The following is a 26,425-nucleotide window of genomic DNA, read 5'->3' as shown; positions in this document are numbered from 1 at the left end:
AGATTCCTCCTGTTTGGAGTGAGGGGTTTTAGCATGATTTCCCTAAGAGACTGGTTGGTGAAGGCTTGAAAGCAGACCTGTTGAGTGACTTGGGAGGTAAAATCTGGTCCTGACGCTGCCACAACATCACTTGTCTGGTTTTGCTGCTTTTCTGGGCCTGGAACTGAAAGACAACTGAGGCCTAGATGTTACCTTTAGGGAAGAAAAGATCAGGGACCTAAGTTGCCTGACTAGTGATATGAAAAAGGAGGATAGGTTACCCCGGGGGTGAGGTTCTTGTTTTCCCAGTTTTGCCCCTTGTTAGGCATCCAGAGCTTTTTTGTAGGTCCTGAGGCAGGATTTTAAAATATGATTGAGCAGTAGTTAAGCCCCCTATGCCAGTCCCAACACCTGCTGTGATTCAGAGTGTTATGAGGAGAGGGATTATCTGGACTGCCCTTTTGTGTCATATATGATGGGTTACAGGGACTGGTAACGACTGATTATTGGGGGCTACATCTACATTGGGTGAGAGATAGATGAAAGTACAAGTTCCTGTCCAGTGGTTGGAGCAAATGTAGGTGATTTTCCCACAGAAGAAGAAAAATCCCTTATCATGGAGATGAGCTGAAAGGTGCAGGGAGAAGAGATGGACCAAAGGGTATGAGGTTCCCTTTCCCAGTTCCACACTTCAAAACCAGAGGGTAGTCACCATAGTGCTACCGATAAGGGATAACAGATGAGTGCTTGAGATCCTATTGCAGTGACAGTGGGTACGAATGCTAGAATGGGCTGTTATCCAAGGGAAGAGAGAATGGGAAGGAAAGGAGCAGTTGAAGCCTTGGGCCTGGATGGTTGGATAAGAAGTAAAATGGACCGGCTGTAGGAAATAACCATTGGCTTCTGGGGAGACCTGGTAGTCAACCCATTGGGACCAATGGCTGTTCAGTAGTTCTAGATTGACTGTGGTGTTGCAAGCTGATGATGGGAGATGGCCTATTGTTGTATTGCCCTGTGACCTTGTAAAGCATAAAGGGTCTTAGGCAATTAGTGGGGTGTGTACAGTGATAGGACCTATGAGTGGGATGGAGGAAGGAGCTGCCTTAGCAAGAGATTGAATACAGTGGGGCCTTGACTTACGAGTTTAATTCGTTCCGTGACGGAGCTCGTAACTCAAATTACTCGTATGTCAAATCTTAAAGTGAACGAGTGAGACACGTGATGCTGGGCTGATGTTGTGGCGTTCACTGTGACGTTCGTTGCGCCAACTAGTGGTGGGGTATCTGAAGCTAACTTGTAACCCGAATTTTAGCTCGCAACTCAAAGCAGCGACGGCTCGTATCTCGAAAAACTCGTTAGTCGGGACACTCGTAAGTCAAGGCCTCACTGTATAAGTGTGGAAAAGAAGGGAGGCTTCATTTGCCTGGGCTGTAGGATAATTACCTAGAAGGGTGTCTGCCTTTTCGAGAAATATAGTTCCCTTTTCCTTTTTATAAGCTAGAGTGATTTTTGCCTGATCCCGTCTTTTGATTGGTATAGGGATGGTGGTACACACTGAAGAGGAGAGGAAAAGGCAGAGCCAGCAATTCCTGGCAAAGGTTGGATTGGTCTGGTTTAGGAGGGAATGGGTAAGATTAAGCGTTCGTTCTAGATGAGTGGAGGTGAGAAAGTTCCTTATGGGTGTAGGAGAGGAGGGTTGGGATAGGATGGGAAGGAGAGCTAATCCTCACTTCCAGGGTTGGGATCGTCCCCAGACGAGGAAAGGGTATGTTCTGGATCTAGAAAGAAGGAAATCTTGCCCCATGGGTAATTGAAGTCCCCTTGTAGAAGGGAGTCCCATAGAAAGGTGAGAGTCCTGATGCAAAGGGAGAGGGGGCAGTAGCTAGGACCTGGAGGGTTTGCATTGGGAGAGAAGGTGGGCTTGCAGGGAGGTCAGGGTTATTGGGGTCAGTGCACAGGGGGCACGTGCAGGGTTGCTCACTGATTCGTCCTCTTCTTCTGGGATGCGGGTGAGGTGGAGTCTGGTGGGCCTGATCTGGTGGCTGTGATACTTAGGGGACTCCAGCTCATGTGATGGTGGTGTTCCGGGGACGGGTTTTAATCTGGAAAGGTGGAACCATGGGGTGTGCCCAATAGTTTAGCACAATTGGGGTAGTTAGGAGTACATGATAAGGGCCTTGCCATGTAAATTGTTTGACGAATGGATTTCCTTTAGGAGGACCTGGTCCCCTGACTGTAGAGGAATGGGGTGGGGGGGGTGGGGGGGGCGGGGAGTCTCCCGTAAAAAGTCGATCATCATGTTTTCTCAGTAATTGTTGGATGAGATTTAAGAGACATAATCTTCTAGAGGGGTCTCTGTGGAAGGGAAGTTTCCTAATAAGAAGGGTCTTCCATACATGAGTTCAAAGGGACCAAGAAAGGAGGGTGCACAGGGGGTTGCCCTGATGCACATAAGGGCTAGAGGTAGAGAGTACTCCAAGGTTCTTTAGTTTTGAGAGTTAATTTAGTTAGGTGAGACTTAATTAAGGAATTCGCCTTTTCTACCTTGCCTGAAGATTGGGGCTGGTAGGGGTGTAAGTTCCACTGGATATTCAGAGTGGAGGAGACCTGTTGAGTCATTTGAGATATGAAAGCAGGTCCATTATCTGATTGTAATGAGGTGGGTCGGACATAGTGGGGAATGGCTTCTACCCAGCCTGAGAAGGCATCTATGAGGGTTAAGAGATATTTGATTGAAGTCAATTTGCCAGTCTTGTCCAGGGATTTGGTCCCTAGCCTGATGAGTGGGGAAAAGAAGGAGGTCTAATCTAACCTGTCCTTGGGGAGATACGGAGCAACACGTAGAACAGGTTTTGGTGATATCTTGCAGTAGGGGGGCTAGGCTAGGACATGGCCTGTAAGATATCATGGGCCTGTCCCTGGGGAAGGATATATTTTCCCTGAAATTTTAACCATGGATCTTCCTGAGTGGCCCCAAGAGCTAATAGGGACTGAAGTTCCTCTGGAGTGTGTTTGGGTGTTAGATGGGGTATAGCTAAGAGTTGGGGAGATGGAGGCTTCCTCTGAGCTGCTGCCTTGGCCTCCTGGCCTGCTTTGTTATCTCCCTGTGTTACGGATCATTCCTGACTCAGTGTCCTTTGCAGTGTATGACTCTTAAGAAGGCTAGAAAAGGGGAGAGAGGTTCCTAAATTCCAAGCAGGAAGACCTGTTGAGGTTTCCAATGATAGTGTCAGGACTGTGAATGAATGGTGGAAATAAAGAAAATCTAGACTCTGATCTAGACAGGAGAGAGCCTGGCTGGGGCTGCTTTAGCTTACTAGGAGAGAAGGGGTCCCTTCGGACAGCAGGGGTGATCAGGTCCTGACTCACTGGACAAACTTTTCTACAATTTTCACAAACCTTTCTACTGATTCACAAATAACCAGCGTTAGCCCAAAAGTAAACAACCAGCATTTACATTTATGAAACACATTCTTACTTTCAAGAAAATATACCTTCAACAAAGTACAAGAGACCATCTGTAATAAAAGCTAAGAGCAGGCAAATTTAAAACTTGTCTAGCAATCAATGTGTCAGTATTTCATGTTATTTTAAAATATTTAGATGTTTATCATTTAACCCAGCTATGCTCCAAAGCCTTTAAATGACCAATGACTTTGAAAAGTATGTGTAGGCATATGGGGCTGGATAAAAGGCAGGGGGAAGAGGGAGCAGGTCCACAGCCTGTTCCCAGGCCTCCAGCCCCTTGGATTTAAAACTGCCACATTTTCCCATAGAGATAACATGTTAAGGTTTTGGTGATAATGAGTTCAACTCTGATAGTGGCAGGACTGTTAAGTAAGCATTTTCAGTTTTGCAGTAAAGAAACTGTTTTTTGGAAAGGTGGAGGTGAGAAGGCGCTGAGGTGAGAGCAGTTTTCAGAGCATTAAAGGGATAAAATGCTGGCCTTGGGATCTAAAGCAGTGGTTCTCAACCTTCCTAATGCCGCGACCCTTTAATACATACAGTTCCTCATGTTGTGGTGACCCCCAATTTCATTGTTACAAATTGAACATAATTAAAGCATAATGATTAATCACAAAAACAATATGTAATTATATATGTGTTTTCCGATGGTCTTAGGCGACCCCTGTGAAAGGGTCGTTCGACCCCCAAAGGTGTTGCGACCCACAGGTTGAGAACCGCTGATCTAAAGGTTCAGTGAGGGATCCCTTTGCCCTGCCATAGAGGAGCTTTGCAAGAAGACTAAAGTTGGGAACCCAGAGGCAAAAGTACCCAGCAAGCCTGAGAAAGGAAAGTATTTCTTGTTAAGAGGAGGGGAATGTCATGGAGGAGATAACGTGTTTACATTCTAAGGTAATGGCTGGACTTTGTGGGGTGAGAGTGAAACTGAGGTAGGTGGCTGTGGTTCAGGACAACTGAGCATTATGAGGGGATGCATGGTCAGGCATTGAGGTAGAATAAGAAAAGAGTGGATAAAGGGGGTGTCTAGTAAGATGCTTGCTGGATTGGCTGAGGTCTGACCTGGAGGCGCCAGACTAGTCTGATTTCCAGTGGCCTTCCCTTCCGAACCTTGGGTTTGGGCAGGACTTGGTCCAGTGTCCTTCCTTGTTGCATTTGAAGCATGGGCCTGGAGGAGGCTTACCCCCTGACTTACCCTTGGTTGGAGGACCAGCACTGCATTTGGGGTTCGTGAGAGCGGTAGCTAGGAGCTGGAAGGCCTCCTCTGGGCCTCAGCCTTGGCCTGATCTCATTTTTGTTTTTGGACTTGGTTCTCCTCATCTCTATTATTAAAGACCTTAAAGGCCAGGTTAACGAGGTCTTTTTGAGGGTTTTGTGGACCTGTGTCTATTTTTTGAAGTTTGTGGCGTCTGTTGGGGCTGATTGGGATATAAAATGGATGTTCAGAAGAAGGGTTCCCTCTGGGGAGGTGTGGTTTAAGGTGGTAAGTTTCTATAAGGCTTCCATGAGGCAAGAGGAAGAGAGCTGGGTTTTTATCAGGGCCCTGAGTGATTTTATTAAGTTTGTCATAGTTGACTGTCTTATGGGTAGCCTTTTTGAGTCCAGCAATATGGCTATGGAGCTGGTGCCTGGAGAATTAACCTGACAAATCCTACCTTGGGTTAGTTTGAGGGACTGTGCTAGTGTCAACCAGATTGGCCACAGAATCTTGTCTATGGAGGGCATCAGCATGGTCCTGAGCTGCTAGCCAAATGTGCTCCTTCTCCTCTAGGGTGAGAGAGGAGGACAGGATGACACAGATGCCATGCCAGATCAGGTCATAGGACTGGGTCAGGTATTCAAATTCCTTAGTAAAGGTGGTGGGGTCTATGGAAAAAGACCCGAGATGCCTCGCAATCTGTGTGAGGTCGGACGTAGAAAATGGGACATGGACTCAGATTATCCCCTCAGTTCCTGCTACCTCCCTCGGGTAGAATGGGCTCAGGAATAGAAGGGGTAGACTGTTGAGGAAGGCAGTCTTTGGGTGGCCCAAGAGTGAGTGTTAGGTGGGAAAAGACTGTTTTGGAGCTTGCATTCTCGGTATTTGGGCTCTCAGGGGCCGGGGGAGAAGATGGTTGCTGATTAGGAGGGTCTGGGTTATGGGAATCTACTGCAGATCAGGGAGGGGACGCATAAGTGAGTGGAGATTGGTTGTCTGCTGGGTCAAAAGTAGATTCAGAATCAGAAGTGTTAGGGGTACGATGTTTTGTGTGAAGGAGTAGAATCTGATGGGTAGAGCAGAACTGACACAGAGAGAGTTGAGACTGTAGGGTAAATAGGACTGGAGGTAGGGAATTTCTGACCATTTCCCTTGTGGTAACAGAAATTAGCTAAATTACATAATGTGTTAAAATTGAAAGTGCCATTTTCAGGCCATTGAGACTTACCATCTAGTTTATTTTGTGACCAAAAAGTGTTACAAAAGAAAATGCAGTGCTTGGGTGTGATCTCCCCTGTGAGTGTGCAGAGGGAGTGTAGCGTGGCCCATGAGAGAGGAAGGGTGAGTGACAGACCACAAATCCAAAGGTGACTACTTAGGAGAGGCGTCCCTGCTGCTAAACAAATCACCACGAGAATCGAGGCGGTGACCCTCCAGACTGGGCATCCTCAATCCAGAAGGACCTAAAGCTGAATGGCTGAGGAGCCTTCTGGCCTAGCACTAGGACTTTTGAGATGAGAGACTTTCGAGAAGTCAGTGAGAGTGAGTGGTCAAAACTCGAGATGAGGGAAATTGTGGGAGGTTACTCACCTAGAGAAGATTGGCCGGTGTGGGATGGAGGGTCAGCAATGGAAAAGGAGAGATTCCCGATCTAGCGTCCTCCTTGGCTGGTCTGGGAGGGTCCATAAGGGAGGGAGGGGAGGTCTAATCGAGGCCGGCAATTGAGTCACCCAAGTAGGATTTGGAGGTAAGCCCAGGACGAGCTGCTACTGCCTACTGCTTTCCGAGTAGCAAACATGGGGTGACTGAAGCCAGGACGATGGCTCCCCTTCCCTGTGGAACCCTCCCAGGCTTCAGCGCCAAATTTTAGGGTCACTGAAGGAGGAACACACAAGGCCAAAGTAGTAAGGGATTAGAAATGTATTAGGTCATCTCGATACCAGATGGGCTGAGCCCCCAAATGGCGCCAGAATCCAAAGACAGGGAGTCAGAGATTTTAAAGGAGTCTAGGAGGACTTTTTCTGGGTGGAGAATTCAATGGGTGGTTCTGCATCCTAGGACGGTCCAGAGGGGAAGGATAATGGTCTTAGCGAAATGGAATGTGATCTAAGTGAAAGGGAATGTCCATTGTGAAGTGGCCTAAAGGTCAGTTCCCAGAGGAAGGGTATCGATTTAATTATTTGATCAGACCCAACACTGTTATTTCAAAATACCTAGATATTTAATAATTTTTTACTATTCAACCCAGAAAACTCCAAAAATTTTAAGTTATCAAAGACTTTGGAAAACTATGTTTAGGCATATAACTATCACTGAAAAAGCTTTATCATATAACCTCCATTTTAGTTATATTTATTTTGTCTTAACCCAGAGGTGTGGGAGTGCGGAGGTACAGAGGTGCGAGAAAGGGGCTGGCAGCTCGGTACACTGTTGTCTTTTTTAATCATTGACTCCAACTTTGGCTTTGTGACCACCAATGCATGGATGGCTTCCTTGTCCCTGTCTGTTCTGAGCTCCAGCTCTCTGTGTTCAGGAGTCCATCAGACATTTTGGCATGGATGATCCATAGCTCAAGACTACTAGGAACTGTTCTTCCCCCTATACATGCTTCCTTTCCAGGTATCCCTATCTTATTATGTGTGCCACTTGCCTATTTGTTCAAGCCTTCAGTACACATTGCTCTTTTAGCCCTTCCCTCCCATACAAACAAGCCCATCATGTCTACCTTTGAAATTCAAATTTGGGCCAGGCACCAACGTGACTCTAATGAGATAGTGTCCAGTTCTTATTTTGAAATACCTATATTATATGTGGCTTCTTTTGCTGCTCTGAGCAGTGGCAATTTTCATGGGGTAAGCAGAGTGGAGAGAGAAGGAAGGAAAGTAAAGGAGGGATGGCTCCCTGAATTAGTTACTTCAGGTGCTGTAAGAAAGACCTAAAACAACAGTGACTTATGCTAGAATAGATGCTTATTTCTCACCCATGTGACAGTTGGGGTAGTCCAGGGCTGATACTAAGCCCTGCAGGAGCCTTCTGTCTTGCTGCTCTGCAATCCCTAGGGAGCTGCCTTTGGCAGCATGGCCCCACATCTGTGTTCCAGCCAGTGGGAAGGGGGAAGAGAAATGAGAGGCTATATGCCTTCTCTTTAAGGGCATGACCCAGAAGTTGTACACATCAGTGGCTCTCACATCCTATTAGCTAGAAAACGGTCATATGACCACAGCTAGCTGCAAGGCAGGCTGGTATATGTAGTCTTTAGCTGATCGGCCATGTGCCTAACTAAAAATTCTACAGAAGAAGAAAAGATTAGGTGTAAGAGGAAAACTTGTCATTTCTGTCATAGTGATTTTGTACATTTCAATGTGACCTGCATGGCACCTAATTGGCTAACCTTAACGAGTACACAAAGGCTAAACACACTAATGAAGTGCTAATAGCATCCAGCAAAGCTCTTCATTTATGGATGGGAACATTGAGCTCAGAGAACATTGAGCTGTGAAGACTGCCCAGTAAAGTGTCAGAACTAGGACTAGAACCTCAAACTTTCTACCTCCTCAAAGAGTTCAGCTGAGAGGCAGACAGACAGTGCCAGGAGGACTCAGGCTGGGGAGGAGCCACATTTCCCAGTCTGTCTATTGGGGGAGTACTAATCATTTTTCAGGACTCAGGATTATCATGTCTCTGAGGTGCCTCCAGGTGACCCTCACTGCATCTTTAGTACAGTGAACTGCAGTGATTCCCTATTGGAATGCAGGCTCCTTGATTTTAGTCATCTCTCTGCCCTAGCACCTGCCTAATAGTTAAATGCATTATGGAATACATGAATGAGTGTATATCCAAGGACTCCTTCAATGGCAGGTAATAGAAACTTAGTTCAAATTGGCTTAAGAAAAAAAAAGAAAAGACTCGCTGAAGCACTGGGCAGTCTAGGTGTGCAGCTTGCCTTGGCTTAACTGCTATTTTTAGAAGCAGTGTATCTGTACCATGCCGGTTCGCATAGATTTGACACTGGATATATTGCTTGACCCTTCTTCACTTCTTTGTGGGACGTGCTGCCCAAGCACCCCCTGCAAGGGTTGGGAGGAGGCTGGAGAACAAGGGCAGCTGCTAGTAGCATTGGTTGGGGTAAGGGGCCCCTCTTGGGCACTCCCAAGCCCAGGGCATCTTGATATAGAACCCAGTCTCAGCCCTTGTTGTTTTTGGTTTTGGTTTTATGGGGGTCACATCTTGGGCCATTTCTCAGGAGCTTCCCTGTGGCTCCACGTAGGGAGTTGGATGTGCCTGCTGTACTCTCAGGCTAAAGGTGGCCTGGGCCCTAACTCCTGCTTCTTTCAGAAAGCCCAGGCACTCTGGTCTTTCCTGGCAGAGCTTGGAGTTCCCACATTCAGCCAGGACTGGGAGGGGAAGGGAGGAGCAGGAGGAGGGAGAATGGCTGGCCGGTGACTCACTGGAGGGGGGTGGGGGTGGGGGAGGGGTGGCCTATATCGCAGGGCAGGTCTCACCTGGGGGGTGAGAATTCCCCTTTTAGAGAAGGTGGGCCGGGCCCTACAAATGAAAGCAGCCGGAGGCCCTTGGTCTGGAGAGGGGCTCTACTAATAAGTACTGGGCAGGGCTGCTCCTCTGTCAGAACGTGGTGATTGGCTTTCTGTTCCCGGGCAGGCTTCTAGGTTTGTTTTTCCTTTCTGCCCTCTGCTCTTGGGGGGTGAGGGGGGGGGGCGCAGCTGCTGTGGTAGAGCCACTGGGGGCTGCAGAATTCTCTGGTCTCCTCAGTTCTGGGCTCTCAGGCTTCTTCCCAGGGTTAGCCACAAAATTTGGAGTTTTCCTGGGTCCAGAGTCTAGGAAAGGAATCAAGGGGAACAAGCCCCTGGGATCCCCTCATTCTTCCACTGGAGGGAAGGACAGCTGGGTCCTTGGGGAGTCCTGATAGGCCTGGTCCGGAGACAGGTGCTCCCGGATCCCCCACATTCACAGAGGTGGCAGCATTTCCACGACACGCTGGGGAGTAAAACCCTAGTGGCAGAAATTAACTTGCTATACAGAGGTGGCAGTCATTAAGAAAGGTCTTGAACGTTGGGCAGGGGATGTGGGTTAACTTTGATAGTAAATGATGAGCCATGGGGGACTCTTGAGCGGAGAAGGACATGAGCAGGTTCGTGTGTTGCCCTAAGAGGAAGCACTGTAGAGAGTGGGGTTATCGCTGGGGGCAGAGTGGAGATAGCAGGGACAGTAAGGAGGGTTGCCATAGAGTCAGGGTAGGAGACTGTAGGCAAGAGCAGCGGGGAGAGGGTGAGGGAAGGGCCCAGGAAGAACAGACAGGCCTCGGTTTGTCTGGGGGTGAAAGTGAGGAAGGGAGACTCGGAATCTGGAAGCTTCTTCATCCTTAGTCCCGGTGCTGCGCGCTGGCTTTTTCTGAGGGCCATGGTGGCCCTTGTAGGCAGGATGTGGTGCTTGCCAAGGATGCCTTTATGAATGCGGGGTGAGGGAGGGTGAGGAGAGACTGCTGACCAGCAGGTGGCTTTGAGCCACCAGGTTTGGACCGGAAGCCTCTGGGAAGGAAGCGGTTGCTCAGGGCTTCCCCACTGCGGACAGCTGGGAAGGGGGCTGGCAGGATGCACCCGGTCAGCCTGAGCGACTCCCTTAGCCCTGCTTCTGGGTATGTGGGGGTGGGGGGGGGTTCTTGGCTGGGATTAGAAGGGTTGAAACCAGCTGCCTGTGACTGGAGCTGATGCTAATGTAGAGGTTTGCTCCGTGGAAGGGCAGAAAGTTGTGGTTGGGAACCCAAATACTTCTCAGCTGTTCTAACTGTCAAATTACATCATATTAATACGTCAATCACTTACCTGGGCTTTAATTTTTTCTTTTACAAAATGGGATCAAGCAGGTCAGCCTGTTTCCCCTGGGGGCTATGAGAACGTGAATTGTTTATAGGCTTGGCAATCATGTTGGATAGCCTACACTGGCTATGTGGCTTGGCAGGAGCAATCAGGCAGCAGCGTGGGACACAGAGACAAGGTTCGAGCAGCCTGCCCAAGTCAGACACCTTGGGCACAGCCAAGATTGGGAGCAGGGCTGAACCCAGGGAGGTCTGGGGTCCCTACTGAGGCCACAGACCTACCTCTCACTCAGTCCTGCCTCCAGTCTTGGGGGTCAGCCCCAAGAGGTCAGCCTCTTCCGCTTCTGATTGTCTTGGTCACTCAGTCTATGCCTAGGAAGCTAGCAAATGTTCCCTCTCTCTGGGCCCCTCACTCGTACACCCAGCTGCCTCCTAGAACTTGCTCCTGGAAGTTTCTGCACAAACCATGCTAACATCACATGCCCTGCACTGAACCCGCCTCTGTCTCAGTGAGTACCCCACCCGTCACGGGACACAAAACCGTGGGCCCCTCACTGCTCCCTTTCTCTGTCCCCACATCCTCCAGTTCTGTCTCTTTCACCCAGATCTACTTTGTCTCTTCTGTCCTGCAGATGCCTGCAGAGTAATCGTTATGAAGCAAAGTAGGACCATATCCTTTCCTCAATTCCAGAATCTTTGGTGGCTCCCAGCTGCCTTCAAGGTAAAGGCCAGACCTCTTAGTCTATGTCTAAGTCTGGCTCCGACCTCAGCTCCTCTCCCCATGCTGATCTGAGCACATCCTTGCCCTGAGCAGGCTGACCTTGCCTCGACTTGCCTCCTCTTCCTTATATTTGCATCTTTGTTCTGGAAGGGTGGGTCACAGCCACCTCTCCTGGTTTAGCCTCCCCGGTGACTCAGTGCCTGCCAGCAGCTCTCGAAAATCCCCTCAGCAGAGAGCCTTGTGGGTGTGTGGGAGGAAGGACCTCTCAGCTGGCAGTTGCAACCTTGCCCCAGGCTGGTCCAGGGAGATGGGGTGAGTATGCCCGGGGAGGACCTTTTGAGACAAAGGCTTCAATTCCTCTTCCTCACAGGCAGGGGAAGCCTTCCGCCACCGAGAGCCCAGCTGTCAGTTGCCTCAGAAGAAGATGGGCAGCCCTGGCACAGGTGTGCGTGTGGCCACTACCCTAGGAGTGCTGTGGTTCTTCCTCACAGGTGAGGGGTGTGGTTTTAGGGCTGGAGGTGGGGGAGGGGCTCCCACTCCCACCATGGGTTTTGTGGAGCCTCTCTGTCTAGCAGGGATGGGGAGGGGTTATTGAACCTCTTCCCAATCTCCCCTGTCCCCTGTCCATGCTCATTTCCACCTCCAGGATCCAGTAGGCAACTTATTTTACATTTCTCAGCCTCCATTTCCCCTTCTATAAAATGGCATTGTGAGCACTAATAAGTCAAATGTCACCTCCTCAGCAAGGCTTTCCTGGCTACCTTGTATAAAACAGCACATCCCTCCCCATCCCTGACCTTACTTCATGCTTCTGGCATTTATCTCCACTTGACATATTGTATGTTTGCTTTCTCTGCTCTAAGAAGAGGATTGGTGCCAGCCACATAATAGATGCTCATCCACTATGTTGAATAAATGATGCAAATATTCCCACAGTGTTGTTTGGCACAGAGTTGGTATTCAACAGTGGCAACTACTTTCATAACGATATTCTCACCTTATATTTCAAATCCTACTCAGTACCTCTGCTCTGAGGGACCACCTTCTCCCACCGTGGACGAAGACAAAGCTTAGTGTCTGGCACCATCTAGTGGTCACAAAGAGACATCTCTGCCCACTGCTGCTTTCGTTCCTCAAATGCCTCTAAGAAGGGCACCCTGGTGCAGTTGGTCTCCAGTAGCAGAGCTGGCCTGGAGCACCTGGGGTTGCCGGGAGAGATCTCAGCGCACCGATTATGATACCTCCTTCTTTCCATAAAATGTTCTTATTTTCCATTACCATACTATTTTATTTCTTTATATATCTTTAAATTGAATTTATTGGGGTGACATTGGTTAATAAAATTATACAGGTTTCAGGTATACAATTCTACAATACATCATCTGTATACTGTATTGTGTGTTTACCACCCCAAGTCAAGTCTCCTTCCATCACCATTTATTCCCTTTCCCTTCTTCTACCTCTCCTCAACCCCCTTCCCTCTGGCAATCACCTTATTGTTCTCTGTCTGTGAGCCTTTCTCTTTTTTTCTTTCCTTAATCCTTTCACCCTTCTCACCCAGTCTCCAACTCCCTCCCCTCAGATAGCTGTCAGTATGTTCTCTGTATTCATGAGTCTGTCTCCACTTTTTAAGTTTATTTTGCTCATTAGATTCCACATGTAAGTGAAATTATATGGTACTTAACTTTCTCTGATTGGCTTATTTCACTTAGCATAATACTCTCCAGGTCCATCCATGCTATCGAAAAAGGCAAGATTTCCTTATTTCTTCAACTGAGTAGCATTCCATTGTGTAAATGTACCACAGCTTTTTTATCTACTCATCTATTGATGGGCACTTGGGCTGCTTCCAAATCTTGGCTATTGTAAATAATGCTGCAATGAACACAGGGGTGCATATATTCTTTCGAATTAGTGTTTTGGGTTTCTTTGGATATATTTCCAGAAGTGGAATCACTGGGTCCATTTTTAAGTTGTTTTTTTTATTTTTTATTTTTTTTTATTGCTTAAAGTATTACAAAGAGTATTACATATGTCTCCTTTTTTTCCCCCCGCCCTTGACATTCCCCTGGCCTCCCCTACCCCCCCATTTTTAAGTTTTTGAGGAAACTCCATACTGCTTTCCACAGTGGCTGCGCCAATCTACATTCCCTTTTCTTTTCTTTTCTTTTTAAAATATATTTTATTGATTTTTTTCAGAGAGGAAGGGAGAGGGATAGTTAGAAACATCGATGAGAGAGAAACATCGATCAGCTGCCTCTTGCACACCCCTCACTGGGGATGTGCTCGCAACCAAGGTACATGCCCTTAACTGGAATCGAACCTGGGACCCTTGAGTCTGCAGGCTGATGGTCTATCCACTGAGCCAAACCGGTTAGGGCTACATTCCCTTTTCTCCACATGACAGGTGCAGAGATGATATCTCATTATGCTTTTAATTTGCACTTCTCTGATGATTAGTATTATTGAGCATGCTTTCATATATCCATTAGTCATTTGTATGTTTTCTTTAGAGAAGTGTCTATTCAGGTCCTTTGCCCATTCTTAATTAGATTTTTTCTTTTTTTGGGGGGGGGGTTGAGTTTTATTAGTATAAGTTCCTTCTAAATTTTGGATATTAAGCCCTTATCGGATGTATGGACAAATATGTTCTCCATTCAGTGGGTTGTCTTTTTATTTTGATGGTTTCTTTTGCTGTGCACAAACTTTTTAGTTTGATGTAGTCCCATTTGTTTAGTGTTTCTTTTGTTTCCCTTGCCCGAAGAGATATATCAGAAAAAATATTGTTATAAGAAATGACTGAGATTTTACTGCCTATGTTTTCTTCTAGGATATTTATGGTTTGGAGCCTAACATTTACGTTTTTAATGCATTTAGAGTTTATTCTTGTTATAGTGTCAGAAAGTGGTCATTTTTTGCACACATCTGTCCAATATTCCCAACACCATTTATTGAATTGACTATCATTACCCCACTGTATGTTTTTGCCTCTTTTGTAAAATATTAATTGACTAAAGGCATGGGTTTATTTTTGGGTTCTCTATTCTGTTCCATTGATCAATATGCCAATACCATACTGTTTTGATTACTTTGGTCTTGTATAGTTTGATATCAGGTAGTGAGATTGCTCTAACTTTGTTCTTTTTTTTCTCAAGATTGCTGTGGCAATTTGAGGTCTTTTGTGGTTCCATATAAGTTTTTGGAATATTTGTTTTAGTTCTGTGAAATATGCCATTGGTATCTTGATAGGAATTGCATTGAATCTGTAGATTGCTTGGGTTGTATGGACTTTTTAATGATGTTAATTCTTCCTATCCATGAACATGGTATATGCTTCCACTTACTGGTATTTGTGTCTTCTTCAATTTTGTTCTTCAGTGTGTTATAATTTTTTGAGTACAGGTCTTTTACATCCTTGGTTAAATTTATTCCTAGGTATTTTATTCTTTTTGAAGTAATTTTGAATGAAATTGTTTTCTTAGTTTCTCTTTCTGATAGTTCATTATTGGTGTACAAAAATGCAACTGATTTCTGGATATTTTGTATCCTGCTACTTTGCAGAATTTATTTTTCAGTTTTAGTAGTTTTTGTGTGTGGGATCTTTAAGGTTCTCTATATACAGTAATGTGTCATCTGCAAATAATGACAGTTATACTTCCCTAAATTCCTTTCAGGCCCACAAAGCTCTCCTATCCAAATGCTGTGGCCACACCGACAGCTTCCTGATATTATCACATAGTAACCTGGACCTTGACTCAGGGCCTTCGCACCTGCTATTGCCTCTATGTGGCTCTTTGTATGTCAGGCTCTTTATCATTTTTTTAAATTTTATTTTTTAGAGTAATTTTTAATTTTTCAATTACAGTTGATATACAATATCATAATAGTTTCAGGTGTACAACATAGTGATTAGACATTAATATAACTTATAAGGTGATCACCCCCATAAATCTAGTACACTTCCAACACCATAAATTTATTACACTATTATTGGCTGTATTCCCTATTATGTATTTTACATCCCCGTGACTATTTTGTGATTACTAATTTGTACTTCTTTATCTCTTCCTCTTTCACACCCAGCCTTCCAAACCCCCTACCATCTGCAACTATCAAAATGTCTGTTTCTATCTATGAGTCTGTGTTTTGCATGTTCGTTGATTTTGTTTTTTAGATTCCACATGTAAGTGAAATCATGTGGTATTTGTCTTCCTCTGAGTTATTTCACTTAGAATAATACTTTCTAGGTCCATCCATGTTGTCACAAATGTTAAGATTTCATTCATTTTTATGGCTGAGTCATAGTTCATTGTATGTATGTACCACTTCTTTATACATTCATCTATTAATGGACACTTAGGTTGCTTCCATATCTTAACTATCCCATATAATAAAAGGCTAGTATTCAAATAGACCAAACGACAGAACAACTGAACAACTGGTCGTTATGACGTGTGCTTACCACCAGGGAGCACATGCAGAACATGGTGAGTGACAGCAGCAGGCAGCAGAGTGTGGAATATGGTGGGTATCGGCCGCAGCAGGATGGTGGAGCAGGTGAGCAGAGGCATCAGACCAAGGTGGGGCACCAGTTGCTGTTATCGGGGCGAGCCTCTGGTGGTTATTGAAAATCCTTTGCTCCCACACTCCATGGTCCTGCCTGGTGCTCACACCTGCTACCGGCACTGGCCCTGCTCACACCTGCTGCCAGCGTTGGAGCTGCTGTTCGCACCCGCTGCTGGCACTGGCCCCGATCACTGGACGTCATCAGCGGGTGCAAGTGGTGGCTGCCGGCCCTGATCGCCCCTCAGGGCTTCTTCACCTCCCCCTGCTCCTGAGGGGCAATCGGGGCCGGCAGCCGCTGCTTGCACCTGATGCCGGCGATGGCCCCGCTCACACCCGCAGCTGGCGCCCAGCACCAGTCCCAATCGCTGGGCACCATCAGCAGGTGCGAGTGGTGGCTGCAGGCCCTGATTGCCCCTGAGGGGTTCTCCACCTCCCCCTGCTCCCCCGATCCGGGCAGCAGCCGCCACTTACACACACTGACAGCGCCGGCCCTGCTTGCACCCACTGCTGATGCTGGCCCCAATTGCTCTGCGTCCTCAGCGTGTGGGAGTGGCAGCGGCGGGAGCGGGGCTGCTGGCAGACAGGGGACTGGGATCCACCATGGGAGGGGCCGGGTGAGGGCGCAGAGGACGGGCCAAGACCCGCCCCTATGCCCACTGCAGCCTCAAGGGCCACAGTTCCTTTCAAGGTGCACTAATTTGTGCACTGGGCCCCTAGTTGCTAATAATGCTGCAATGAACATAGGGGTGCATATGTCTTTTTGAATTAGTGTTTTCAATCTCTTCGGATAAATATCCAAAAGTGGAATTGCTGGGTCCTTCTTTGTCTTTTGTTATAGCCTTTGTTTTAATGTCTATTTTGTCTGGTATAAGTATTGCTACCCCAGCTTTTTTATTTCAATTCCATTTTCATGAAATATCTTATTCCATCTCTTCTTTCAGTGTGTGTGTGTGTCTTTTGATCTGACGTAAGTTTCTTGTAGGCAGCATATATAAGGGTCTTTTTTTCTTTTCTTTCTTTTTTTTTGTGTTAATCCTCACCTGAGGATATTTTTCCCATTGAATTTTAGAGAGGGTAGGATGGAGGGAGGGAGAGGGAGAGAGAGAAAAAAAAAAACATTGATGTGAGAGAGACATGTGCCGTGACCAGGAATGGGGATCGAATCTGCAACCCTTTGGGACATGGGCCAATGCTCTAACCACTGAGCTCACCAGCCAGGACGAGGGTCTTGTTTTCTTTCTTTTTTTTTTAATTATTATTATTAGTTAAGGTATTACAAATGTGTCCTCATCCCCCCATTAACCCCCAACCTCCCCCCCCACACAAACTCATGTTCCCATCCCCCTGTTGTCCATGTCCATTGGTTTGGCTTATATACATGTATACAAGTCCTTCGGTTGATCTCTTCCCCTTACCCCACCCCTCCCCTACTTTCCTTCTGGGGATTGATAGCCTGATCGCTGTTTCTCAGTCTTTGGGTCTGTTCCTTTTCATCAGTCTATGTTGTTCTCTGTAATCCACAAATGAGTGAGATCATGTGGTATTTATTTTTCTCTGACTGGCTTATTTCACTTAGCATAATGCTCTCCAGCTCCATCCATGCTGTTGCAAAAGGCAAGAGTTCCTTTTTTTTTGCCGCAGCATAGTATTCCATTGTGTATATGTACCACAGTTTTTTAATCCACTCATCTGCTGATGGGCACCTAGGTTGTTTCCAAATCTTAGCTATGGTGAATTGTGCTGCTATGAACATAGGGGTGCGTATATCCTTTCTGATTGGCTTTTCTGGTTTCTTGGGATATATTCCTAGTAGTGGGATCACTGGGTCAAATGGGAGTTCCATTTTTAGTCTTCTGAGGTAGCTCCATACTGTTCTCCACAGTGGCTGCACCAGTCGGCATTCCCACCAGCAGTGCAGAAGGGTTCCTTTTTCTCCACATCCTCTCCAATACTTGTTGTTTGTTGATTTGTTGATGATAGCCATTCTGACAGGTGTGAGATGATAACGCATTGTCGTTTTGATTTGCATCTCTCGTATAATTAGTGACTTTGAGCATGTTTTCATATGTCTTTCGGCCTTCTGTATGTCCTCTTTCGAAAAGTGTCTATCTAGGTCCGTTGCCCATTTTTTTATTGGATTGTTTATCTTCCTTTTGTTAAGTTTCATGAGATCCCTGTAAATGTTGGAAATTAAACCCTTATCGGTGGTATCATTGGCAAATATGTTCTCCCATGTAGTGGGTCTTCTTGTTGTTTTGTTGATGGTTTCCTTTGCTGTGCAAAAGCTTTTTATTTTGATGTAGTCCCATTTGTTTATTTTCTCTTTAGTTTCCATTGCCCTAGGAGCATTATCAGAGAAGAAATTTCTTCGGCATATGTTTGCGATTTCGCTGCCTGTGGATTCCTCTAGTATTTTTATGGTTTCCCGTCTTACGTTTAAGTCTTTTATCCATTTTGAGTTTATTTTTGTGTATGGTGTGAGTTGGTGGTCTAGTTTCATCCTTTTGCATGTATCTGTCCAATTTTCCCAACACCATTTATTGAAAAGACTGTCTTGACTCCATTGTATGCTCTTGCCTCCTTTGTCGAATATTAATTGGGCATAGTGGTTTGGGTCGATTTCTGGGGTCTCTGTTCTATTCCATTGATCTATATGTCTGTTCTTGTGCCAGTACCAAGCTGTTTTAAGAACAGTGGCTTTGTAATACAGTTTGATATCTGGTATTGAGATCCCACCTACTTTGTTCTTTCTCAGGATTGCTGCAGCTATTCGGGGTCTTTTTTTTATTCCAGATGAATTTTTGGAACGTTCGTTCTAGATTTGTGAAAAATGCCGTTGGTAATTTAATGGGGATTGCATTGAATCTATAAATTGCTTTGGGTAGTATGGACATTTTGATGATGTTGATTCTACCAATCCATGAACACGGTATATTCTTCCATCTGTTTATGTCTTCCTCTATCTCTTTTCTCAGTGTCCTGTAGTTTTCAGTATATAAGTCTTTTACCTCCTTAGTTAAGTTTATTCCTAGGTATTTTAATTTTTTTGGTGCAATGGTAAATGGGATTGCTTCTGTAGTTTCACTTTCTGTAAGTTCACTATTGGTGTAAAGAAATGCCATGGATTTCTTAGCATTAATTTTGTATCCTGCTACATTGCCGAATTCATTTATTAAGTCTAATAATTTTTTGATGGAGTCTTTAGGGTTCTGTATGTACAGTATCATGTCATCTGCAAATAAGGACAGTTTTACTTCTTCGTTTCCAATCTGGATGCCTTTTATTTCTTCTTTGTGTCTGATCGCAACGGCTAGTACTTCCAGTACTATGTTGAACAGGAGTGGTGAGAGGGGGCATCCCTGTCTTGTTCCTGTTTTTAGGGGGAATGGTTTTAGTTTTTGCCCATTGATTATGATGTTGGCTGTGGGTTTGTCATATATGGCTTTTATTATGTTGAGGTATGATCCCTCAATTCCTATCTTGCTGAGAGTTTTTATCAAGAAGGGGTGTTGGATTTTGTCAAATGCTTTTTCCGCATCAATTGATATGACTATGTGGTTTTTTTCTCTCAATTTGTTTATGTGATGTATCACGTTTATTGATTTGCGGATATTGCACCATCCTTGCATCCCTGGGATAAATCCTACTTGGTCATGGTGTATGATCTTTTTGATGTACTGCTGAATCCGATTTGCTAGGATTTTGTTGAGGATTTTGGCATCTATGTTCATGAGGGATATTGGCCTATAATTCTCTTTCATTGTATTGTCTTTATCTGGTTTTGGGATTAGGGTGATGTTGGCTTCATAGAATGAGCTGGGAAGTGTTCCTTCCTCTTGGATCTTTTGACATAGTCTGAGGAGGATAGGTTTTAGTTCTTCCTTGAATGTTTGGTAAAACTCCCCTGTGAAGCCATCTGGCCCCGGGCTTTTGTTTGCTGGAAGCTTTTTGATTACTGCTTCGATTTCCTCCATAGTTATTGGCCTATTGAGATTTTTAGATTCTTCCTGGTTAAGTTTTGGAAGGTTGTATTTATCTAGGAATATGTCCATTTCCTCCAGGTTGTCTAGTGTGTTGGAGTAGAGTTGTTCATAGTATTTTCTAACAATCCTTTGTATTTCTATGGGGTCTGTTGTTATTTCTCCTCTTTCATTTCTGATTTTGTTTATTTGGGTCCTCTCTCTTTGTTTCTTGGTGAGCCTGGCTAGAGGTGTATCAATCTTGTTTATCCTTTCAAAGAACCAGCTCTTGGTTTTGTTGATCTTTTGTATTGTTTTTTTGGTCTCTATGTCATTTATCTCCGCTCTGATCTTTGTTATTTCCTTCCTTCTGCTTACAGTGGGCCTTTTTTGTTGCTCTCTTTCTAACTCTTCGAGTTGTAGAGTTAGGTCATTTATTCTCATTGTTTCTTGTTTCTTGCAGTAGGCTTGTAGAGCTATGAACTTCCCTCTCAAGACTGCTTTTGCTGTGTCCCATAGGTTTTGGATTGTTGTGTTTTCATTGTCATTTGTTGCCATGATGTTTTTTATTTCTTCTTTGATCTCATTGGTAACCCATTCATTGTTTAATAGCATGCTATTTAGTCTCCATGTGTTTGATTTTTTGGGATTGTTTTTGTTGTAGTTGATTTCCAGTTTTATGCCTTTGTGGTCTGAGAAGATGCTTGGTATGATTTCAATTTTCTTGAATTTCAAGAGACTTTGTCTGTGACCCAATATATGGTCTATCTTTGAAGATGACAAATGTGCACTTGAGGAGAATGTATATTCTGTCGCTTTGGGGTGAAATGTTCTGAAGATGTCAATTAATTCCATCTGATCTAGTGAGTCATTTAGGATTGATGTTTCTTTGCTGAGTTTCTGTTTAGAGGATTTGTCTAGTGGAGATAATGGGGTGTTAAGGTCCCCTACTATGATTGTATTGCTGTCAATCTCTCCCTTGATCTCCTCCAGAAGATTTCTTACGTATTTGGGTGCTCCTATATTGGGTGCATATATATTTACCAGAGTTATTTCTTCTTGTTGGACTGCTCCCTTTAGTATTATGAAGTGGCCTTCTTGATCTCTTTTTATGTCCTTCACTTTGAGATCTAATTTGTCAGATATAAGTATTGCTACCCCGGCTTTTTTTTTCACTTCCATTGGCCTGAAAAACCTTTTTCCATCCCTTCACCATCAGTCTGTGTGCGTCTTTTTTTCTGAGGTGGGTTTCCTGTAGACAGCAGATATATGGGTCATGTTTTCTTATCCACTCATTTACCCTATGCCTTTTGACTGGGGATTTTAATCCATTTACATTTAAAGTTATTATTGATAGAAACTTGTTAGTCGCCATTTTTGTTCTTTACCGCTGCATTCCTTCTTTGTTTCCTGTTTTTTCTATTTACAGCAGACCCTTTAGCATTTCTTGCATTGCTGGTTTGGTTGTAATAAACTCCAGTAGACCGTTTTTGTCTGTGAAGCTCCTGATTTGAGAGGGTCTTGTTTTCTTATCTATTCAGCCACCCTATGTCTTACCATTGAAGCATTTAATACATTTATATTTAAAGTAATTGTTGATAGATATGTAGTTATTGCCATATTATTATTCATGCTTTTTGTTGTTAATCTTCTCCTAAGGATATTTTTTCCATTGATTTTTTAGAGAGAGTGGAAGGGAGGAGGAGAAAAACAAAGAGAAACATCAATGTGAGAGAGACACATCAATTGGTTGCCTCCTGCACTCACCCTGATGGGGACTGGGGATGGAGTCTGCAACCAAGGTACATGCCCTTGACTGGAATTGAATCTGTGACCTTCAGTCCTCAGGCTGATGCTCTAACTACTGAGAAAAACTGGCTAGGGCTTATCATTCATACTTTTGATCTTTTTTTCTTCATGAAGGCCCTTTAATATTTCATGTAATATTGGTTTGGTGGTGATGAACTCTGTTAGCTTTTCTTGTCTGGGAAGCTCTTTATCCTTTGATTCTAAGTGATAGCTTTGCTGGGTAGAGTAATCTTAGTTTTAGGTTCTTGTTTTTCATCACTTTGAATATTTTGAGCCAATTCCTTCAGGCCTGCAAAATTTCTGTTGAGAAATCAGCTGACAGACTTATGGAAGCTCCCTTGTAAGTAACTCTCTGTTTTTTTCTTGCTGCTCTTAAGATTTTCTCTTTGTCTTTAACCTTTGGGATTTTAATTATGATGGGCTTTGGTGTCGGCCTATTTGGGTTTATCTTATTTGGGACTCTCTGTGCTTCCTAGTCTTGTATGTCTATTTCCTTCTCCAGTTAGGGAATTTTTTCTCTCATTGCTTCCTCTCTTTTCCTTCTGGGACCTCACTGCTGTGGATGTTGATACATTTGATGTTGTCCCAGAGGTCCCTTAAACTATCCTAATTTTTTAAATTCTTTTTTTCTTTTTGCTATTCTGATTGGGTGTTTTCTGCTACTTTATCCTCCAAATTGCTGATTTGATTCTCTGCTTCTTCTACTCTACTGTTGCTTCCCTTTAATATATTCTTCATTTCAGTTAGTGTATTCTTCATTTCTAACTGCTTTATGTTTTCTATCTTCATTTTTATGTCTCTTATTTCGTTGTTGAAGTCATTACTGAGATCATTGACCATCCTTATAACCAGTGTTTTGAATTCTGCATCTGGTAGATTGCTTGTCTCCATTGTGTTTAGTTCTTTTTCTAGAGTTTTGGTCTGTTATTTCATTTGGGATTGTTTCTTTGTATCCTTATTTTGGACGGCTCCCTGTGTTGGTTTCTATTTATTAGGTAGAGCTGCTATGCCTTCTGGTCTTGGTAGAGTGGTCTTTGTAGTAGGTGTCCTGTGGGGCCCAGTGGCACATTCTCTGTGGTCACCTGAGCCAGGTGCTCCAGGTGTGTCCATTGTGTGGATTGTGTGTGCCCTTCTCTGTAGTTGAGCCCTGATTGCTATTGGCATGTCTGTGGGAGGGATTGACATTTATGCTGAATGGCTAAGGACTGGCTATGAGTACAGTGGAAGAACTGTTATGCAGGGGTTTACCCTACAGAACAGGATTGCTTTAGTGGGGCTCCGGTGTGTCAGGCTGTTTTTCATTTCCTTTAAATCTCAGCTTAATAACTCTAAGAATGTGCCTCACTACCATATTTAAAAGTATGGGCACTTTTTTCTTTCTGTGCAAGCTAATCATGTTTATTTAAGAAAAGAAAAAAACACTGTGATCCTTTCTCATCCAGAGAAAACCACTAATAACACTACAGTGCATACTTTTTTAGACTCCCCTTTCTAATTTATAAAGATAATACTAGAGGCCTGGTGCACGAAATTCATGCAGGGAGTGGGGGTCTCTCAGCCCGACCTGCACCCTCTCACAATCTGGGACATCTCTCTCGCAATCTGGGACCACTGGCTCCTAACCGCTCACCTGCCTGATCACCTCTAACCACTCTGCCTGCCTGCCTCATCGCCCCTAACCACTCTGCCTGCCTGCCCGATGTCCCTAACTGCTCGCCTGCCTGCCTGATAGCCCCTAATCACTCTGCCTGCCTGCCTGATCGCCCCTAACTGCCTCTACCTTGGCCCCAACCACTGTGGCTTCATCCAGAAGGACGTCCGGAATGACATCCAGAAGGTCGTTTGGCTGTCTGGTCTAATTAGCATATTACACTTTTATTATTATAGATATACTCATGGGAAAATGAAACCAGAATAGATAGCTGTTAAGTACCTGCCAGTTGTTTGAAAAGCTACCACTGTACTTTCTAATTCATTGACATGTTTTCTTCCTTCCTATTCCTAATCACATGCTAATAAGGATTTGTGTGCTAGTGTGTTCCTCTCTTCTATTAAAATGTCAGCTCTGTATAGGTGTGACTTTGGTCCCATTCTCTTACATTCCTAACTCTTACACTTGGCAAATAGTAGGTGCTTACTGTATTTGTGTTGATTGAATGAGGATTGCAGCCAGTAAACTTTAGGTCTCAGGCCTCAGAGAACAGGTGGATGGGGCTTGGGATTAACCCTGAAGGAGAAGGGGACTAGAGAGGCCCAGCGTGTCTCCACCCACCTGACCACCCTGCCCCACCGACTCTGCCCCCAGGCCCCGCCTTGGAGATCCAGGTCCCCACTAATCATGTTTATTTAAGAAAAGAAAAAAGCAGGGTGAGTAGTGCTAAGGGGTGAGGGCGATGGTAACAGGCTTCTCTGCTCTCTAGATCTCCTGACTCAGGGCCCTGGAGACTTCTGGAAGGATGGGGAAGCGTTCAGCTCTCAGCAGGGATGAAGGAAAGGGGAGGGAAATGAGGCCCAGCTGGGAGGAGAGGTTTGCTAGGGCCAGAGGCAGCCCAAGTCTGGCCCCCAGAATGGACCTTGTCAGACCAAGGCCAACCTGCTATGATTTCTGTCAGAAGATGAGGAAGACTCTATGTCTGGGAGTCCTGCTGCTCGATCTGCTTTTGGGTGTGGGGAGAAAATGGGAAAGTGGAACGGGGCCTGGGGTTGATTGGGGAGGAGGTGTGGGAGGCTGCAGGGTGGTAGCATGGAGTGTTGCTACTCCTACTCACTACCCTGCTCCTCCAACCTCGCCTTCAGGCGCGGTAGAGGTTCAGGTCCCCGAAGACCCCGTGGTGGCCCTGCTGGGTACCGATGCTACACTGCGCTGCTCCTTCTCACCGGAGCCCGGCTTCAGCCTGGAGCAGCTCAATCTCATCTGGCAGCTGACAGACACCAAACAGCTGGTGCACAGCTTCACGCAGGGCCAGGACCAGGGCAGCGCCTATGCCAACCGCACCATGCTCTTCCCTGACCTACTGGCTCAGGGCAACGCGTCCCTGAGGCTTCAGAGTGTTCGTGTGGCTGATGAGGGCAGCTTCACCTGCTTCGTGAGCATCCGAGACTTTGGCAGCGCTGCGGTCAGCCTGCAGGTGGCAGGTGAGCACCAGAAGGGGATGCCCTCCCCCTGAGTCACCCCTCTCACTTCCCTAGCTCCTTACCCACTGCCCAGTGCTGACCCCTGTTACAGCCCCAGGCACCTTGTTCCTCCACTGTGCCCCCTCTGTCCTTGCCTTATCTTGACCTCTACCCTTTGCCTCCCTCAAGCCCCCTACTCGAAGCCCAGCATGACCTTGGAGCCCAACAAGGACCTGCAGCCTGGGGATATAGTGACCATCATGTGCTCCAGCTACCAGGGCTACCCTGAGGCCGAGGTGTTCTGGCAGGATGGGCAGGGTGTGCCTTTGTCGGGCAATGTGACCACATCGCAGATGGCCAATGAGCAGGGTTTGTTTGACGTGCGCAGTGTTCTGAGAGTGGTGCTGGGTGCTAATGGCACCTACAGCTGCCTGGTGCGCAACCCCGTGCTGCAGCAGGACGCTCACGGCTCCGTCACCATCACAGGTAGGGGACTGATGAACTGCTGGGGAGGATGGAGGAGCCACCCCCTCTTTTCTAGATGCTGGGCTGGAATTTAGATAGGTTTGAATGTTCAGAAGACTTGAAAAACCATTTTCACACATTTTAGGTGTCTCAAATTCTCTCCCAGGAAGCCCTTAAGGGACTTGCCTTAATGAACTGGTACGAGGCATTTGTAATGTTTACTATCCTAGCAGCACCTTAGGTGGCACTTAATGCTTCTTATACAGGGAACCAAGAACTTGCCTGGAATATGAGGTGTGGTTGGGAGTTCTGGGGCAGCTCCAAGGCATGGTCCCAGCACCTGGCGAGGAAGTGTTTTCTTATGGGAACTTCTCTGGCTGATGGGAAGGCTTTGCTGCGTCCATGGGTGCCATTTGATTCTGAGACCCTGAGAGACAGCTGAGCTTCTACAGGTGGTCAGCCCCAGCAATCCATCAATGTCAGCTCTTCTATAATTGCACTCGCAACCCAGGCAGCAGTCAGAATGGCTGGGGCTCTCTCTGCTGCTTCTATGTGGTCAAATACTAGGTTGATCTCACAATCTCTGGTTTGGGGGGTCCTAGCACAGACACCCTTTCTCTTCCTTGGCATCCCTTGTGCCTGGAGATGTGAAGCAGCCTCAGGCCAAGGGAAGCAGTATCTGTCTGTGTTTGGATCTCAGTCTGGCTCCTCAGTTCCTCCCCATGAGCCAACTGACCTTTCCAGGGGCCTCCCCACGAATCTGGGTCAGGACAGCAGGTTATGCCCTGTTTTTCTTCCTATGACTTCCACTCAACCCCCCAGCCCACCCATGTCCCGACCTGCACCTGGTCCTCAGTTTCTGCACAAGCCTCAGAATTCACTGACTTATTCTGTCTCTTCTCACAGGCGGACCTGGACCTTCCAAGGCCTTCACTTGTCTTCTAGGCATTCAGGCTCACTCCTCCTTCTCTTTCAGGTGTTTCCTTCTGTCAAGGCTGTGTTTCCTCTGCCCACCCACCCAAGATGGACCCCACCCTATTCCTGGGGACCCCCTGGGCTGGTGATCTTTGTGGAGAAGTTACTGCCCCAGGCTTTTGGATGTTCTGAGGGGTCTCCTTGGCCTATTAAAGAACAGCATATTTTCTGGTGTGTTTGTAGGAAAGAGTAAAAACTATCAGACAGTGAGATTGACTGGAGTGGTTGAGAGAAGTCTCCAGGGACTGGTGAGCGTTGAGAGGCCTTGGCAGATCGGTGGGCTTCCTGGCAATTTGCACACGGGCTGAGATGGGCATTGCCGCGCTGTGCAAAAAGGGCTTGTC

General features: G+C 45.8%; 1 protein-coding gene across 6 annotated transcripts in view; it reads left to right on the top strand.

The window, feature by feature from the left end:
- The window catches only part of CD276 (CD276 molecule), a 61,029-nt gene that overhangs the window by 26,796 nt on the left and 7,808 nt on the right, over positions 1–26,425 (top strand). For 3 of the 6 annotated variants that reach the window (XM_059657557.1, XM_059657567.1, XM_059657577.1), the window contains exons 2-4: positions 11,564–11,684; positions 24,324–24,662; positions 24,831–25,127. In XM_059657557.1, the coding sequence (XP_059513540.1) occupies positions 11,618–11,684; positions 24,324–24,662; positions 24,831–25,127 (703 nt within the window). In that variant the 5' untranslated portion in view covers positions 11,564–11,617. Of the gene's footprint in view, positions 1–11,097; positions 11,194–11,563; positions 11,685–24,323; positions 24,663–24,830; positions 25,128–26,425 lie in introns of those variants that run through there. The other 3 variants (XM_059657584.1, XM_059657593.1, XM_059657547.1) reach the window with 2 other exon arrangements.

This window comes from Myotis daubentonii, chromosome 1 (assembly GCF_963259705.1).
Source record: "Myotis daubentonii chromosome 1, mMyoDau2.1, whole genome shotgun sequence".
NCBI lineage: Eukaryota > Metazoa > Chordata > Mammalia > Chiroptera > Vespertilionidae > Myotis > Myotis daubentonii.
This window is presented reverse-complemented; position numbering and strand designations above follow the sequence as displayed.